Source organism: Calypte anna, chromosome 6, assembly GCF_003957555.1.
Source record: "Calypte anna isolate BGI_N300 chromosome 6, bCalAnn1_v1.p, whole genome shotgun sequence".
Classification (NCBI taxonomy): Eukaryota; Metazoa; Chordata; class Aves; order Apodiformes; family Trochilidae; genus Calypte; species Calypte anna.
The window spans coordinates 19,161,700-19,178,139 of record NC_044252.1 but is presented as its reverse complement, the minus strand read 5'-3'; the positions used below and the strand labels follow the sequence as shown (position 1 = coordinate 19,178,139).

Genomic DNA, 16,440 nt, shown 5'->3' with positions numbered 1-16,440 from the left:
AAAATAGACAAAAGACAGTCACAACTTCCAATTCAATGAATGCAGCAGGCATAGCTGTGCTTTTTGCTCTGCTCTTCACTTTTTTTGCAGGGGAAAAGCTTTGAGAATTATAAAGGTTGTTCAATTTTTAGGACATTCAATCCTGATCCAGTCATCTCTGTTGCAGCTTTCAAAAAGGTCTTACAAAGGGCTAGTGGTGACAGTAATAGCAGTGATTTGCATTTTGAAATTCAAAGCCACAGAAATATATCTGATGGTTTGACAGCATGAAAATAGGTACACTACTTATTAGCTTATTTGTTTATTAATAAGGTATGCCTCACTAAGTTTGGTCTTAGAACCCAGCTATACTCCAGTCAGTACTTATTATTCAAAAGGGAAAGGGGCATAAACATAACCACTCATATTCCATTGCTTAGCCTAGTCCGGAGACTGAAACTGCCTAGGAACTGATTCAATACAAGATGAGAATGGCTTTCTCCACCTTGTTTTTCACCATAAATCTGGAATGATCCCTACAGTTTAATTAAAGTCTCAAAGTTCTATGACATCCATGGTTTTGCCTCTATGTGTTAAATGTGCTTTCCACCCAATTTCAAAATTACCCTTAAATATTAGCAAATTCTTATTTATTGATCATAATTAAAGCTATAACTTTTTTCCCTATACTTGATAGCATCAAAATTTCAGCTATGGTATTCTTATGCCACTCACTTCATCAAAATAGGGGTTGTTTCCTCTTTTGATTCTTGTTCTGTGTGTCTGACCACAAACATGCACTTTGACCACTGGTTTTATGTTATTTCCAGGCAACTGGCGACCTTCAATGACTCTAACACGAATCTGGAAAAAAAAAATTGAATATTTGTGGTAATTCATTCCTTATATTATCTAGCATCCTGGTGAAAACAGCTTCTTAATATATCACAAAAAAAAAGTTGGACAACACTTAAAGTAGCTGGCAGATATGGACTGGACAGACTTTTCAAAGTTATTATAGCAAGTATAATTTTACTTGGATTTTGCAAAATAGGTTGGGGATAATTATTTCAGTTTGTTTGGTTTGGTTTGGTTTTTCCTTACTTTAACAACTCCTAAAGCTGCTATTGTAGTTTGAAATCGATACAACTATGCCATAAATAAAGTTCTAGTTTTCAAAATTACAAAACTGGACATCTCTTCAAGAGGCAAATTTTAGGAATACTGTTGAAATACAGACTTTCTAATGAAAAAGTTAATTGCCTCTACAATGCACTAGACTTGTACAACCTGACATTATATTGTCATCAGGCTATGGGAAAGGAGCAATGTCATGCCACATCCGTTACCTGGAAATCTTGTGGTTTGTTAGAAAGGATTCTCCGTGTTTTCTTTCCCTTAGTGATTCGCTTTGCTAGCTGGGCTTCCTTCGTGCCACTGGGAAATGTTGGTGTGATACCACCAACTGGACCATCCAAAACTTCCTCATAACCTCCATCATCTTCTCCATCTCACACAGTAAACAACCAGTGAAATTAATAGACAAATAATGCAGCTTCATATTAAAATTACAGAACTAAGAGTCTAATACCCAAGAGATCCAGTAAAATTGTATTATTAAATAATTTAATGTTTTTTCACCAACCACAATCTTCCAGTTCCTTTTGAAAGCTAGTAATTTTAGCCTGCTTAAAAACCAAGCACAATACCTCTGTTGAAGGCTGTTCAACAACTACATGACACTTCAATACTGTATCACACAGTGATATTCCAGTACAGATATTCCTTAATTAATTTAAAATCACTGTCTGGCAAACTTCACATGCTTGCTTCTTGTTATATTTTTTTCTGATAAACAGTGCTGTCCATTTTCTTTCAAAAATATTGTTCTGAGAAAAGACTTGAAATACCTTCTTGTGGATTGGTCCCTCCTGGATCATTTGGATTTGCAGGTCCAGCTGGTGGCTCATATCCTACGACCAAATCAATTGTTGCCTATAAAGAAATACACTGGGATTTTTATGTAGCTCACAGTATTAATAACAATTGATATAAAGCAGTAAATTGTTCCAACACTGCACATGAACAGTAACTATTCATAGTCACAGCATAGTTTATAATAAAATGTAAGCTACTAGCAAATTAACAAACTGTTATTAAGTTTCATGTACCTACAAACAATAAAGATTAAACAACTTGCAGTTGGTGGAATAGGCTCTAAAATAATATCTAACAAATGGAATCACTTCATATTTAGAAAAACCTGTCGCAAAACAACTATATAAGGTGTTCTGGAAATGTCAATATATTTAGTTTCACAATATTCATACCAGATTAGATGCTATCCTAAATTTTCAGATGGAAGAGCAAAGGCAGTGAGAAATCACACTATCTGTAAAACTAACAACATAATATGTGTGAGCCAAAGTAAATTTCCTATTTGGCTCTTCTAATTGCTTATTCATACTTCCATTCTGGAAAAAAAAAACCACCACATGATTTTCCATTCTAATCATAGAATTGTCTTTTTTTGTGCTTGCCTGCAGTTTTGGGTTATTGAACATGCTGTTTTTATTCCTAGTTGCCACAGTAACATGAGGAGCCAGCAAGCCTCTCATGTTGCCAATCCTGGCAACAGCTAGCTATTATATTAAACTACAGCTCATGAGATACTGAAATTACCCTTAAAGCCTCTTGTTACTAAGTGTGCTAGAATGCAGTGTGAAGTGCCTTAACATAGAGACTGACTGCACAAACACAGTAAGATCTTAGTTTTAGAAACTGCTTAATAACAAAGTTATTAACCAGTTAGAAACTCTGTTATTAAACACATGCTAAACCAAGTTAAGCACCTTCTTTTCCACCTTTCTGAATTGATCTGCCAGTGAACATGTACATGATTCTGTTCTTCCTAGAATCAGTGCTGTAACACAGGTGGCTATTAGAAAGAATGCAGAAAAAAAGCACATACAGGAATTCCATATAGTATTTGGCAAAAATGCTCCTTTTCAACAGCCACACATACTCTATGGCTCATAATATTTATAACATACATGTACAAATGCATAATACATACACAGAAAGCAATTCTCTAACTTAAAGAATATTAAACAAACTCACATTGTAGACACTAAATTATATCTTGTTATAAATTTCCTGTGTTTGGTGCTTTTGCTACAAAATTCCAAGCATTTAATTTATGAAGTAAAAATAACTTGAGGGTATTCTTGTTTCATTATTAGTGCTGTTGCTGATGCACTTGGATCAAGAATACAGTAAAATAAGGAAATGTAAGCCACTCACTCCAGTTTCTTGGCCTCTTTCATTTAGCAGAGGTATGAATTTGAAGGGAAAGGATCTGTTTTGGTTACCTACAAGATCCTTAAGTGCTATGGATGCACTGCCAATGAATCTGAAATAAAGTAAAAGTCATTATTAGAATGCAAGTAATAACAGAAGTTATTAAACAGAATAAACAGAAGTTCCCTTTTGTCTTTTGCTAGTGTCGTTCAATCAAGTAACTCCAGCTATGACTTGGAAATTCAAGACAAGCAGACCATTGCAAATGTTATCTACTGATTATGTACTGCTAATTTGTAATTTTCTGTTTCACTGCACTTAAATGTACTGGTGTTTTTCACTGAAGACCCAGTTTTAACCTAAAGGAGTCAAAAATCTAAATTTAAATAAATTTTATTTGTATTTTTGAAAACAATCTCAAAAGCTGCATAACCTGTCTCAGTCACAGATTTCTCACTAGTAAGCTAAAGGATGTAATACCTTATTTCCTTACAGACCTCTGCAAACTCTCAGATGAGATGTGTAAAAGCTAGACATGATAGCTGTTCTGCTACACAGAAAATGTGATCATCTCTGTAATGAAAACAATGAAATGAAATAAATGAAATCAGTGTGTTTACTAGAGGCTTCACAAAATTAATCTTCTTGCCCCTACTCTACATCTTAGAATAGATTAATCTCCTTTCCTCTGAATTCTCAGAATGTTCAGAATGTTTTGATATGTCTCCACAATATATGGTAAACTGTCCTGAGCTACTTATGCCTTCACTGGGACAGCATCCACCATGATCATCCTCTTAATAAAAAGTTAAAATTGCATGCACTTTTAACCTGATCAAATATTTTAGCCAGAGTTTCTAAATATGTGGCATTGGTCTCATAACCAATGATACCTGGCACTGTATTTCATTCCCATAATATGTTGTAACAGTTTACTCCTATACTGAATAACTGGAATAACTGAGATTTTTGCCAATGAAAAAAAACCAAAACAAAACCAAGAGAATTTCACCCTGTAAATACTACAAAGAACATGTTTCACAAACAAAAGAATAGCCTTACTACCAATGTAGAAAGAAGAGCTGTACACAGAGAATTTACTGAGGTCCCTTTGGTTTACAGTGCTTTTTTCACTAAAAAGCTAGGGATTCAAGGGGATTTTTTGACATGAAGCTAGAATATCATTATCACTACTCTCAGGTGCCATGGCATGAGAACATAATTTACATTTCACAAAGTACTTCAATGTAGGTAACTGTAAAGCATTTACTACAAATATATATTCCAGGTATTACAACTCACAATATTTGTTTAGCTGTGCACAAACTATAACTACACCTTGTTTAAATGACCTGTTAGAATCACTTTGGCACTGCCACCTTTGCAGTTAAATCTTCTTTCCCAGTTCATCTCACTCCTCAACCCCAAGTTGTCTTTTTTGATAGTTTCGACTCACTACTCAAACCTTCCATTTCTGCCCCTCAAATCACCAGACCCACAGTAATAGCCCAGCTATGCCTCACATATTCATCACAAACTGGGGAGGGACTAAATAAATAAATATGAAAAGCAGATTAAGATCAGGTCTTGCTGCAGTGGAAATGTGTGAAGCTGTTCTAACCTTTAAGATGACCATAACTGAAACACTTGATGCCATTTCTAACACCTGCCTCTCCTCCTTTAATTAACAGACACCTTGATTCAATATTTTAGTCTTCATCCAGTGTCCCTTTAAAGACTACAGAAATATATCTAGCTATTTCAGTGAGAATTAAATCACCCCTACGTAGATTCTCACTTTTTACAAATTTTTGCAGAACAGGACATCAGCTGAAAAACTGACTCCATGCATTTCTCAGCTTCAGGGAGTTAAGCAGCAGTTTCTCCTGTCAGGCAATCAAAATTGCATTCAACCCACATGACAAACCTAGATTTGACATATCAGATACAGTGGCCTTATTCGTCTTCCCACCTGTAGTATTATTTGACATTGCTTATGATTTAATGTAGCAAATCTTGACACCAAACAGTAATGTATATTTATCTCAGGAAACAACAGTAGATGGTAACTCTCAAAGAGAAAGATTTTTTCCTCAGTGGCTTCAACACTCCAAAAATTGGTGTTATATAGAGGTCAAGTAAAACTGATATTACACAGCAAAAATAACATCTCCCTCTGTATTCGGCCCAATTTTTCATGCCATTCAGACAGACACTGATACTATTCAACAGTCAAAGAAAAGCAAAAAAAGGTTCATTCCATAATGACTGCAAATCCCAAAGAACTTAAGAGAGAAACACAGGGTAGCTTAATGCATTTTTCTCCTACATAGCCTTCTAAAATGTTAATAGCTTTGAAATCAAGTATAATATAAGCAAGCAAGAAGCAGTTCTAACAGATGGAAGAAACTAATGCTTGTATTTCATTTACACAGTTGAAAAGAACAATTTCTCTTCACTCTTTTACCTTCAATACAAAATTAATAAAAAACTTTCAGTTCCAAATGTTCTTATTTTCCCCAAACCCTTCAACCATGGCTATGCCTTTCCATTTGAGGGTAACAGATATAAACAACAAAGTTGGAGGTATCATAGAAGGCAAAAACCCAACATGACCACCCAAAACCACCTAAAGCAAATCTAATTCTAGTGAAAGGCAGAGTAAACCTTTTCCTATGTACTCTTGTAGAAAAACTTTGTAGACTTGTTTTGATTTGATATGAGCGGGAATGACTTACATTAACTCCAAAACCAACTTCAGTTCAGAAGCCAACCAGCTTTAGATAATCTGGACGACTGTTTCAGTAGCCACACCCTGCTATCTGCTGAGATTAACAGAACAACTGCTCTGAAACTGTCAGACTTTTGAAATGTTGCAGTGTACATTCCCATTTCTATATCCTCCTCTGTCCTGTGCAAATGATAACTGGGCATACAGTTGGCTATATAGCAATCACTTATAGAATCTTGATTTTAAAAAGAACTTCAGAAGACAGAAGAAGGAGTCACATATACTACTTGCTTTACTGCAAAGTCTGCTACTGTACTCATTTCTGATATGGAGCTAAACCCACAGTTCTCTGCACAACTACTGTTCAGCTGCAAAGCTAATTCAGCTTTCTTCCTCTTGCCTGGGCAGACAACAGTCACCCCTTTAATTCCAGATTACATTGGTCTTTTGACACCATCAAGTGGAATAGTTTTGGGTTTTGGAGTAGCTAATAATGTCATCTGACCTGTTCTTTTCCTGCTGTTTTGGCAGCTGACAGCAAGTAAGTGTTGTTTATTAACTCAGCTTAAGTACTTTTTTGGCCATCCCTACCTAAGACTTCTTTATCTATAGTGCCCAGTCAGACAGATCTCTCTGTCCAGACATGCAGAGGTAAAGCAAAAACTTGTCCTGCCAAAAGCAGTTTAAACATTCTTGTTTACCACTGAATAAGACACCAAAGGTAAATGTCCACATTTAGAAAAATATTTTAAACCACTTCAAATATTCCTTATCAATACTAGACTGTCCCCCAGTAAGCAAAGGGAAATTTTTAGTTTATCAGCATGCAATCAATGAATTACTGATGACCAATTATTAAACTGAGTGTTGCATTTAGCCAAAGCTAATTAATCCGTTACTTCTGTGGTCAGCACTTCCTGTTAACTGTTCAAATAACCAAGAGAAGTGAAACTTCCCACCCATGTCTGGGTCAGGGAATATGATCTCACAATACCAGTGATTTTATTACTCCTCCTCTGTTTGAAAGTAGCAATTTTTACTAAATTCTTCAGCATATCACATCCTCCTGCTCCTTACATGCTACTTCTACTGGAAGCCCCGAGATTCCAGTCCCTGGAGAGTCAACCATTTGAATTCTTATGACTTTGTTTTAAGCATTTGTTTTGGCAGAGGTTTATATTGATTCTTCTCATCAGCAAACTTGATCCCACACTGCAGTTTCTAATTGCTACACTCAACGTTTCTTTCCCCGTGTAAATGTTCCATTGTATTTTCTATGTTACAAGATCCAACACGCACCTTCTGTTATTTGTGCTTTCGTTTAAAATATGTATTAAGAAAAAAACCAACTATTTTAATCTCCTTTCATTGTTTAATAATGCTCTATGCAGACACATACTTTAAAAAAGAAACAAAGCGTGGCAGAAAACCCCAAAACTGAATTTTAATGAGGCTGGGTCTAGCATACAACATATGCAAGGACAACCTGCAACTAAGCACAGCCACACTGACGTGCAAAAGAATCCCCACAAAAGGGTGCAGCTGGAGGAGGACTCAGACAATCTAGAAGTTGTTTAACTATGGAAAATACTTAAGCATGATTAAATAATTTGCTGCCCTGCAACTTTGTGACTGCATTTTTCTGCCTTAGAAAAGGGTGTGCCCAATCTGATTTCCTCTGTGTGGTGAGGTTACCAAGTAAGCAAAGAACATTGGGAAACACATAATCCCAACTCTCTTTTAAATAGAATGAAAATCACTTAATTCAGACATGACTGTAACTTCCTGTTAACGCTTTTTTTTCCTTAACTTCACAGGGACAACTGAAGTTAGTGTGTGTGTCTGTGTGTGTTTTAACTGCATAAAGATTTGTGTGAGTTTGAAATCTTTCTATTAGCAGTATTATAACAGAAAACAGATGTGTTCTCTTTTCAGACATCTTTATGCTGGAAAATCTAGCTAAGCATGGATCATATTTGTCCTCTGTAGTTTATCCCTATGATGGTCTGTCTCCACACAATAGTGTGGTTTATTTTTTCCACTGATTGTGTAATTTTACCATGAAGAGCATTAATTTAATCTATCTGCAGAAATTTGGTTATCATGTAAGAGAAGGAGTACATTCTATCTCCAGGAAAATAAAAGAAATGGAAAAATATTCATAAGTTCTTTCAGGCTTGGTTTACAGAAACATGCCAAAGCAATGACTCAAGTCTTGGCACAGTGTAAGAACATAAAAACATCCACTGTGCTCCTCCTCCTCCTGCATTAGTATAAGAATGGGCAAGATGAGCAGCTATCTAAGCATCTAGGAGCTATAAAAATCATGCTGTGTTGTTCTGGAGGTAAGTTTGGGTTCTGCAGTAACCCCTCAGGCACAGCAAAGGATCAGGTGCCCAGAACTAGTCAGGAATAACACTGAAGACAACAGCAGTGTGTGCTAACTGGCAGTGAGCCTGAGGCTTGTAACACAGCCAACAATTGGAATCAAACAGAAAAGTTCATCTCCCTAATCAAGTTGAGAGAAGGCACTCTCATATCTGACAATGAAAGAGTTCTGCAAGCTGATCTTGGGGAAGTTACTTCTCTTTTCAAGTTTTTAATGACTGTGCAGAGAACTCATGCCTCATAGGGCCAGGAAGAGGACAGTAGGAACACAGCAATTCATAGGCTCCACTAGCCAGGACATGCAAAAAAACAGAAACCCAGATTCCATTCGCAAGACAGGGTTTGTATTTTGTCCAACATTTTTATCCTGGTAACTAAGTCAGTCTCCCAGGAGACGAGTCTAGGACTTCAGTCCCTCCAGACAGTATAAGAAAGTGATTTAGGCTTCCACTCTTCCTAGGCAACACTTCACTAAATGATGTAAAATACAGCCATTCTGGGAGATTTTTCAAGATGGTTAACTGCATTTTGTAATATTCAGTGGTTTGTGTTAGCAGTTCTCTGAGAATACCAATTAAGAGTTATTGAGAAGTACTTTCTGGACATTTATTAAATATAGTAGTCTTGAGTAGTGTCCTGCACCATTCTGCAAGATGACAACCTGCACCAGGTATCTGTACTGGCATAAATCTAGTTACACAAGGACCTTTGTTAAAAGTGAGCACCAACTGAAATATGGCAGCCATAGTTTAAAAATGACAGAGAGGGAGTCTAAATTTTACCTATATTCTGCCTTAAATGCCTAAAAGTTTCCTTTAGTGTGTACAAAATTAAAATAAAAAGAAAGATGACACTTTGCTTCAGAACAATAATCCAGCTGAGGAGGTATGAAAGCCCCCTGTCTTATAGGCTACAAGTAGTATTACACCTGAAACTATCTGATTTAATTTATCATTTCTCTCCAGCAATTCTCAGTTCCATTTTTCACCTGGACTTTTCACTGAAAGTTGTGTATAATACTGGAAAAAAAACCCCATACTTGTTCTGTCCAATTGTTTCAAAATCCTTCACAATAATTGCCAGGGAAGATGAATTATCCAGAGCAATTCCTCTCAAGTCAAATTCAAGGATCTGGAATAAAAATGGAGCAAAACCAAATTATAATTACAAGTTATGTGTTAATTGATTAACATCACACAACACAATTATTCAGAAATGCTGACATTCACAGCTCTAGAAATTGACTTACCAATTTTATATACATTTTGTCTCAAAAAAACCCAAGACATTATTAAAAAAATTTACCTCATTCCAAACAGGATGAATTTCACTGTCAATTTTCTTTGTTTTCTTTTTTTCATCTGCAAATACAAACAAAGTGTGATGATCCATTTTTGCTAAAGCACTACACAAATTTCACAATTTTTCCTCTCACTTTTTATTCTGTTTTGCTTAAATATATCTTAGGATTATTTCCAAAAAGAAAAATAATGTTTAGGTTTCTCAGCCTTTTATTACCCTTGACTATAACTTCAGTAATGATGAAAGAAAGCAGACTGAAGGCTTTGGTGACATCAAACCAAACAGTAACCTCAAACTGATGAACTTCAGTAGCAAAGGAAATGATACACATTTATCATATCCTAGTTAGAAAGCACTTATAAGTGTTTAGTTCTGAAACTAAATCACTTGGTGAAAAGAAATCCTCAAAAGAATATGCTTACAGTGTCAGCACTTTCTGCTTTAAATGAGTAAATGTTAGCAGAAATACACATGCATATAAGAGGAAATAGAGTCTTCCCTGATAAAATGGTTTCCAGAGGTTATACAGATCACTGACATTTACTGTAGCAAAAAATTACAAATTTTCTATATTTCATGGTAAAATTTGCAATTGGTCAACCTACAGATAATGGGAGGGTGAGGTGGGGTGCAGTGTGAATTACATATTGTGTGGCATTTACATTCAAATTCTTTCTCCTGAGAGGAATAACTCAGGTGTTGCATAGGAAGTTACCTTTGGAGTTTACCCTCACCTATTAAAAAGGGAAACAAACTTTGGTCTTACAACACGCTCAGGGCAAGTAAGATGTGCCAGCTTTATTTTTTAGTTGCACTATATGTACACAGCACCAATGCTGAACAATTCTTGAGACAACACTCAGTAGCACAAAAGAACCCTGGCAAACATGCAGCTCTCAACAGAAACTGCATATATTAGTGATAAAAAATCAGTATATTTAAGTACAGTCAGTAAACTAACTGACGATCTATTAAATACTCAGCTACCACAAGAAGGCAGAGCTTCAGACAAAATCCTTGTATTTAGCAACTGTAGTAAAGGTAACAGCATCTTTTGTTATTTGCAGGTTCTGGCTATACTTTGCCAGGAAAATGTTCAAAGGCCTGAGAAGCAAGAGTCAAGATATACCACATGGGCAAGGTCATATGCCCACTATCCATGCAGTAGACTGTGGTGGCTCTTTTGGTTGGATCAGAGTGGCATGTACTGACTGGAAGGACAAAAGCCAGCCCACAGTGCAAATTGTGATATCTGACTCATATTTATGTAACAGGAATTGTCTGCAATTGTACAGGATATTGACTCACATCTTACCACAAAGGAAAGAGCATTCATGACATACCATGTTGTGGACTGGCATTTTGCAGAAAAATTAAAAAAACTAATTAACATTCTGGTATGAGAAAATCAAGAGAAAATCATGTTATCCATTAGGAGACAAAGCGTTTTTCAAAACTGAATATCCCAGAATATCTGGGGGTTGGCACTGGTACTCCAAGGACCCCTGCAAATAGGAAATGGGACTTAGGGAAAAGATGGTCTTAGTGCTGGTGAAGAAAGGAACAGTTGCAGCTGTCTTGCAAAAGAGGTAGTGAATCACAGCCCTGAGCCTTTAGTTCCCTGATGGAACTAAAGATAAGAGTCCTATGATCCCTGCCTAAGCACAAACATAACTCTGTAAGGTAAGGGAAGCTCTGGCTTAAACAATCAGGACGAGTAAAATTTTCCATCTGGATTATCCATTTGCATAAAAGCTAGAATAAGATTAATGATTTCCCTAGCAATATGCATACTCTAGATTATGTGAAAAAAAAAATGTTACGAATTTGTGTGGAAGGTGCATGAAGACCACTGGGAAACACAGTTACATTTGGTTTTGCTTGTACTTTTAGTTACTCTGAGTATAACATTGACATTCCTTGAGCATGTCTTTCACACACATTTTCTTCACTTTACTCTCTTTTTATTACATTTCATATAATTATTTTAATGCACTGGTTTCATGCGGGGTCTTGTTTTGGTTTTAACTGTTGACAAAGAGCTTTCTTCTTCCCAGGAAAAAAAAAAAAAATCTTTGAGAAGCAGGGTAAAATGAACCACCCAGTTTTTCCAGGAATTCAGATAAGGCTCAGGTCCTGAAGTCTGCTCTCCTCTATTGGTAATGAATTCAGCCACAGTAGGCAAGTCTGGATCACATCACTATGAATTCTAAGACAGGCCAGTCATAATTTTTAACTTGGCCCTACCAAGAAATAAGAGTAAGAAGTCATAACTAATATAAGTAAACCACTCTCTCTCTCTATATATATATATTATTATTATTATTTTAAGTAATTACAATAGCCTTAGTACTCTAGAATAAATCCTTGTTTGCATTATCTTGATGGAGGCTTTATATCAACACATTCTTTAATATGCTCAAGTAAAAATTAATGTTACAAAACTTAGTGATAATGCAATGACACAGTGTTCAAAATATTTACTTGGGGTGAGCTGTTTAAATAATGTGTTCCATCATTAGAAAGATAATTGCAGTACTGCAGAACAATCAGTGCTGTAAATTTTTTTTTCTTTCTCATGAGGATTTTATACATTTCAGCAGGTGGACAATAGCAGAAGCAAACATTATCTTTTAGAACAGTTTTAAGGCTAAGATTCAAGAGAGAATCATATTTCAGTTCATTAGGTTTTCCATTAAAAAAATCATTAATGATGTACTAAGATTGCCTGCTGGCAGCAATTGCAGGATCAAAGAGGCAGCCCTTCAAAGCCCAAGGAATTAAAAGTTAGGGTAATCTAATTCTCTGCAAAACAGAAAATATAAATTTACTAAATCATTGCATTCAAATACTCTTTTCTTCCACACACTGAAATATAAACATAGTTATGAACTACTGCAGGCCTGACAGAAAGCTCTTAGATTAAGCACCAACGAAAAAAGAAATTTTATTCACGTTGGCCAAATTAAACAGAATGCAATTTCACATCAGTTTTAGTGCATAAAGCTGAATGCAGTAGTCAAAAGGAACGATCAAAGCATAAATGTTCTCGTATTGACTGCACATATAAGCAAGTATGTCAATTTTTACACTCAGAGAGAAGAATCTGACATATTTTCTCCAGTTTGATATATCTGACAAACTAAAAGAATTTTATGGGTTCAACCATTATTACTTAGTGCCACTTCAGCAGATAGCGACAGTTTTTCATATTAATCTGACTAATAATTTCTCCATTATTAATTCTGCAGTAGCAGCACCCCAGTTCTGGACAGCAATACTTGTGTTTACTCTCAGGGTGTAGCTTTCTTTGAACAAGGAGTTGTTCTTAAAAGTAAACAGAAGTTCCATCCCACTGGACTGAAAATAAATGTGCAAAAAAAGTCAAATGCTTGCACAAACCCCCTCTATTGTAAAAATAAGATACAACAACAGGTACAGCTTCCTCCTCATATGTACCTAGTTTATGCCATTGTATTAACTGCATTGACTGTATAGTCTATAGCTAGCTTAGTTATTCAAATTTGAAGCCTATTCTATTCATATACATGAAACTATAGTAATATAAGCGTGTTAACCTAGGAAGTGTTTGCCACCTCGTAGCCTCTTCATAGCCATAAAGGTGTAATCCTGAGAGATGCCAGGTGTATTCAATGACATTTTAAAATAACTGAACCTGATATCAGCAAAGCCCATGAAAGTTAAGTTTGAAAAAGCTAACAACCAAAACACTGTTTACTGAAATGTCAACTTTCACACCAATTTTCTGTGAAATGACTGCTGTTCTCTAAGACTTGCCCAAGAATATAATAGAACCAAACATTAACATGAAAATAGACTGTATGGCCATCACCAAAGACCTGCAAATGCCTGAGTTTTTCCCAGTCTGGAGAACTAACTCCCAGTTGTGTTTTTTTGTCTCCCAGGAACTACAGTGGGAATGGACTGCTGCTAGAGACTGCTGCCCTTTGACGTACTGCTTCCCCAAAATGAGGCTGTTTTCCTATCTCTACACACCAATAGAGTGAGAGGAAACAGGGTGTATACAAAAAATATCTATAAACATACGTAGCCAGAAGTCCAAGATATTTCAGGTACAATCCCTACTCTCATTCACCTGGCAAGCAGGTGCACCACTTACAAATTAAATCAGAGCTCCTCAATAGCTGGCAAAAGCCTGATATTTTCTGGCTCCCTTGAACTGCTCTGTACAGAAAGCAAAAATTCAGACTATTGTGTAAAACCACATAAAAAGAAGTGAGAAATTAAATATCCTTAATTAAAAAGCCACCACAATTATGAAGTTGTATCTAAGACAATGGTTAAGCATGTTTGTGAACATGAAAAATTCCTGTTAGAGTACATAAAGAATATAAACTCATTCATGTTTGCTGCCCAGTTCCTGTGTTTGGATAACTGAAGGACTGAAAAACAAATCCAGCAATGACGAAGACAAAAGATAAATCTGTTACTTAGATTTACTAGGTAAAACATAGAGTTCCATTAGAGCACACAGTAGGGATTAAAGATTACAAGGAGATGCCTCTAAGGCATAAAGAAGCAAAGGCATAAAACAACTCTGGAGCATGAAACTGGAGGAACACAGGTAACACAGAAAGGCAAAGCTGTGACAGGAAAGCAGAGAAGCACAAGGAACTGAGGCTATGAATGCTTAAGAAGCAGCAGAAGTAAATGCTACAAACTGGAGAAATTACAGAACACCAGTACAGCACTTTTTTTCAGGGCAAATAAAATAATATTTGAATCAGGAAGTTCCAAAAGCTACCAAGACAGACTCAGACACCTGCCTTAACACAAAGGGGAGGGGAACAAAATAACAAACTTGGAAAAGAGGAGCAACAGAGAGGAAATGGAATGATATGACACATTTGATACTGAAATAAAGCATCTGAAAACTTTTTCTTTTGTAAGTTAACATACTGGATGTGAGCTGCCTTGTCCTTTTGCAGCCTCCAGCAAAATGTCATGATTTCAGATTTGGTTTCTGAAGGTGACAAACACCTGCAATGATTTTTCATACTTTAGGAAATACCATTCCCATATCAGGACACAGGAAACCAGGTCACCAGGAATTAAGATGAACATTTGTCACAGTCAGCTTTAACATGCATCATGATCTAAAGTTACTTCGAGGTTTCTACACCTTAGTGATAAAACAATCCTTGAAACCAAGTTCCTTTAGTCTTGCCGGGTGAAGAAATTTCTTCAGGTGAAGAAATTATGTAAACAGGTAAAATCTACTGTGAAGTATAATTAGCTTTATATATAAATGCTAATTTTATAAGACTGTTTTATAAGACTGCAATGAAAGCATAAAATGTGGTTTGCTTCCTAAACCTTCATTTTAAATTAAATAATCTCATTAGACAAAATGTTAAAACCAAAACAAAACACCTTCAGTAATGGTACTGATGTTTTTCAACATCCTGGTAATAACAATAAACCAGCCACAAAAAACAAACAAACAACACAAACAGTATAACACTCAGCAGAGACTGTGCAAAGTAATCATGACAGAGGAATGACATTTTTCAGATGGAAAACAGGGCAGTCTTCAGTTCCAGAATGAAGTGGGTTTATCTGTGGACTTCTATTTGAAGTTTAAAGCAATGGGCTAAGCCCTTGCAAAAGCTTGTGAAATTTGGATCCTGAAATGAAAGACCAATGCATTCCACCCAGCTCAAACTCTTCAGGTAACTCCTGACTGATTCAAAAGTTTAGTCCATGAAGTTACATCAGATGTAACTTAAGGAAAACATGTTTTCACAGAATTAGAAATACTTCTATAGGATACTATGCTTCAGAAGACATCCTCCCTGAGTACATTTATGACAGTTTTCCTTACCTTTAAAAATAACAGAAACAATAGGATCTGGTTTCCCAAACTTGGTTTTAGGAATATTGGTAGCAGATTCCACAATCACCCGAAGCATTGCGTTCCAGGCTTGGCTAAGAGTCGATTCCTTACCAAAGAAATTCAAGGCAGGCTTAAGTTTCAGACTCCCTAACTTCTGGACTGAAATACTAGCAGGAAGAGGAGGCAGGGAATAACTGGTTTACATTAAAGGTCAATGGGTGGATCTATGACGGACTAGCTCCTGAACGCTATGAAAAAAAAAAAAATAAGGAGCTGTAAATTGACACCAACCTGTGTTGCTGCACAGAGAGCTCTTGCCAATGAAATCCAGGAATCCAGGAACAGAATGGGCACAGTGAAAACGAGTGCGGATTTTTTTTTCTGCTTTTATTCTTAAGCTGCATGTCGCTGGTAAGCAACCAAAGCAAGAATAAGCATAAGCAACATGAACATTAAGAACAACGCCGTTACTCAAGATACATCACAGCTGCCTCTTGGTATAACAACGTGCAAAATTTCGCGATAGCTTATATATTTTGCATTTCAACTTCTAGAACTTGTTTATAAATGTGTTCAGCTTGCCACCGTGTCAGTGGATAATCACAAAATGCTTTCGGTCTTCAAAGCAGTTGAAGTGCTCCCCCTTCAGCTGCGCTCTGTAACAACCACGTTTTACACAGTAAATTATTAGAGGTTCTGCATTTAACTCTTTAACCCTTAAGAAATTATTAAAATAACTGTGTATAAGTTAAAATAAAGTAGAATTAGGGTAATAACATAAAAATATGGGTAGACCCCTTGTGTTTGGAGGCCTATAAATATTTTGTCTTAACATAAATCCTTGCAGTGGAATGACACTAGG

At 36.1% G+C, this 16,440-nt stretch overlaps 1 protein-coding gene across 1 annotated transcript in view; it reads right to left on the bottom strand.

Moving 5' to 3' along the window:
- MYOF (myoferlin) overlaps positions 1–15,713 on the bottom strand; it is a 64,771-nt gene extending 49,058 nt beyond the window's left edge. Inside the window, exons 1-7 of the mRNA XM_008502003.2 lie at positions 15,567–15,713; positions 9,704–9,759; positions 9,438–9,529; positions 3,283–3,391; positions 1,890–1,974; positions 1,329–1,489; positions 715–843 (exon numbers count right to left, since the gene is read on the bottom strand). Of these exons, the coding sequence (XP_008500225.2) occupies positions 715–843; positions 1,329–1,489; positions 1,890–1,974; positions 3,283–3,391; positions 9,438–9,529; positions 9,704–9,759; positions 15,567–15,654 (720 nt within the window). The 5' untranslated portion in view covers positions 15,655–15,713. The remainder of the gene's footprint in view (positions 1–714; positions 844–1,328; positions 1,490–1,889; positions 1,975–3,282; positions 3,392–9,437; positions 9,530–9,703; positions 9,760–15,566) is intronic.
- Between the last annotated feature and the right edge of the window lie 727 nt (positions 15,714–16,440).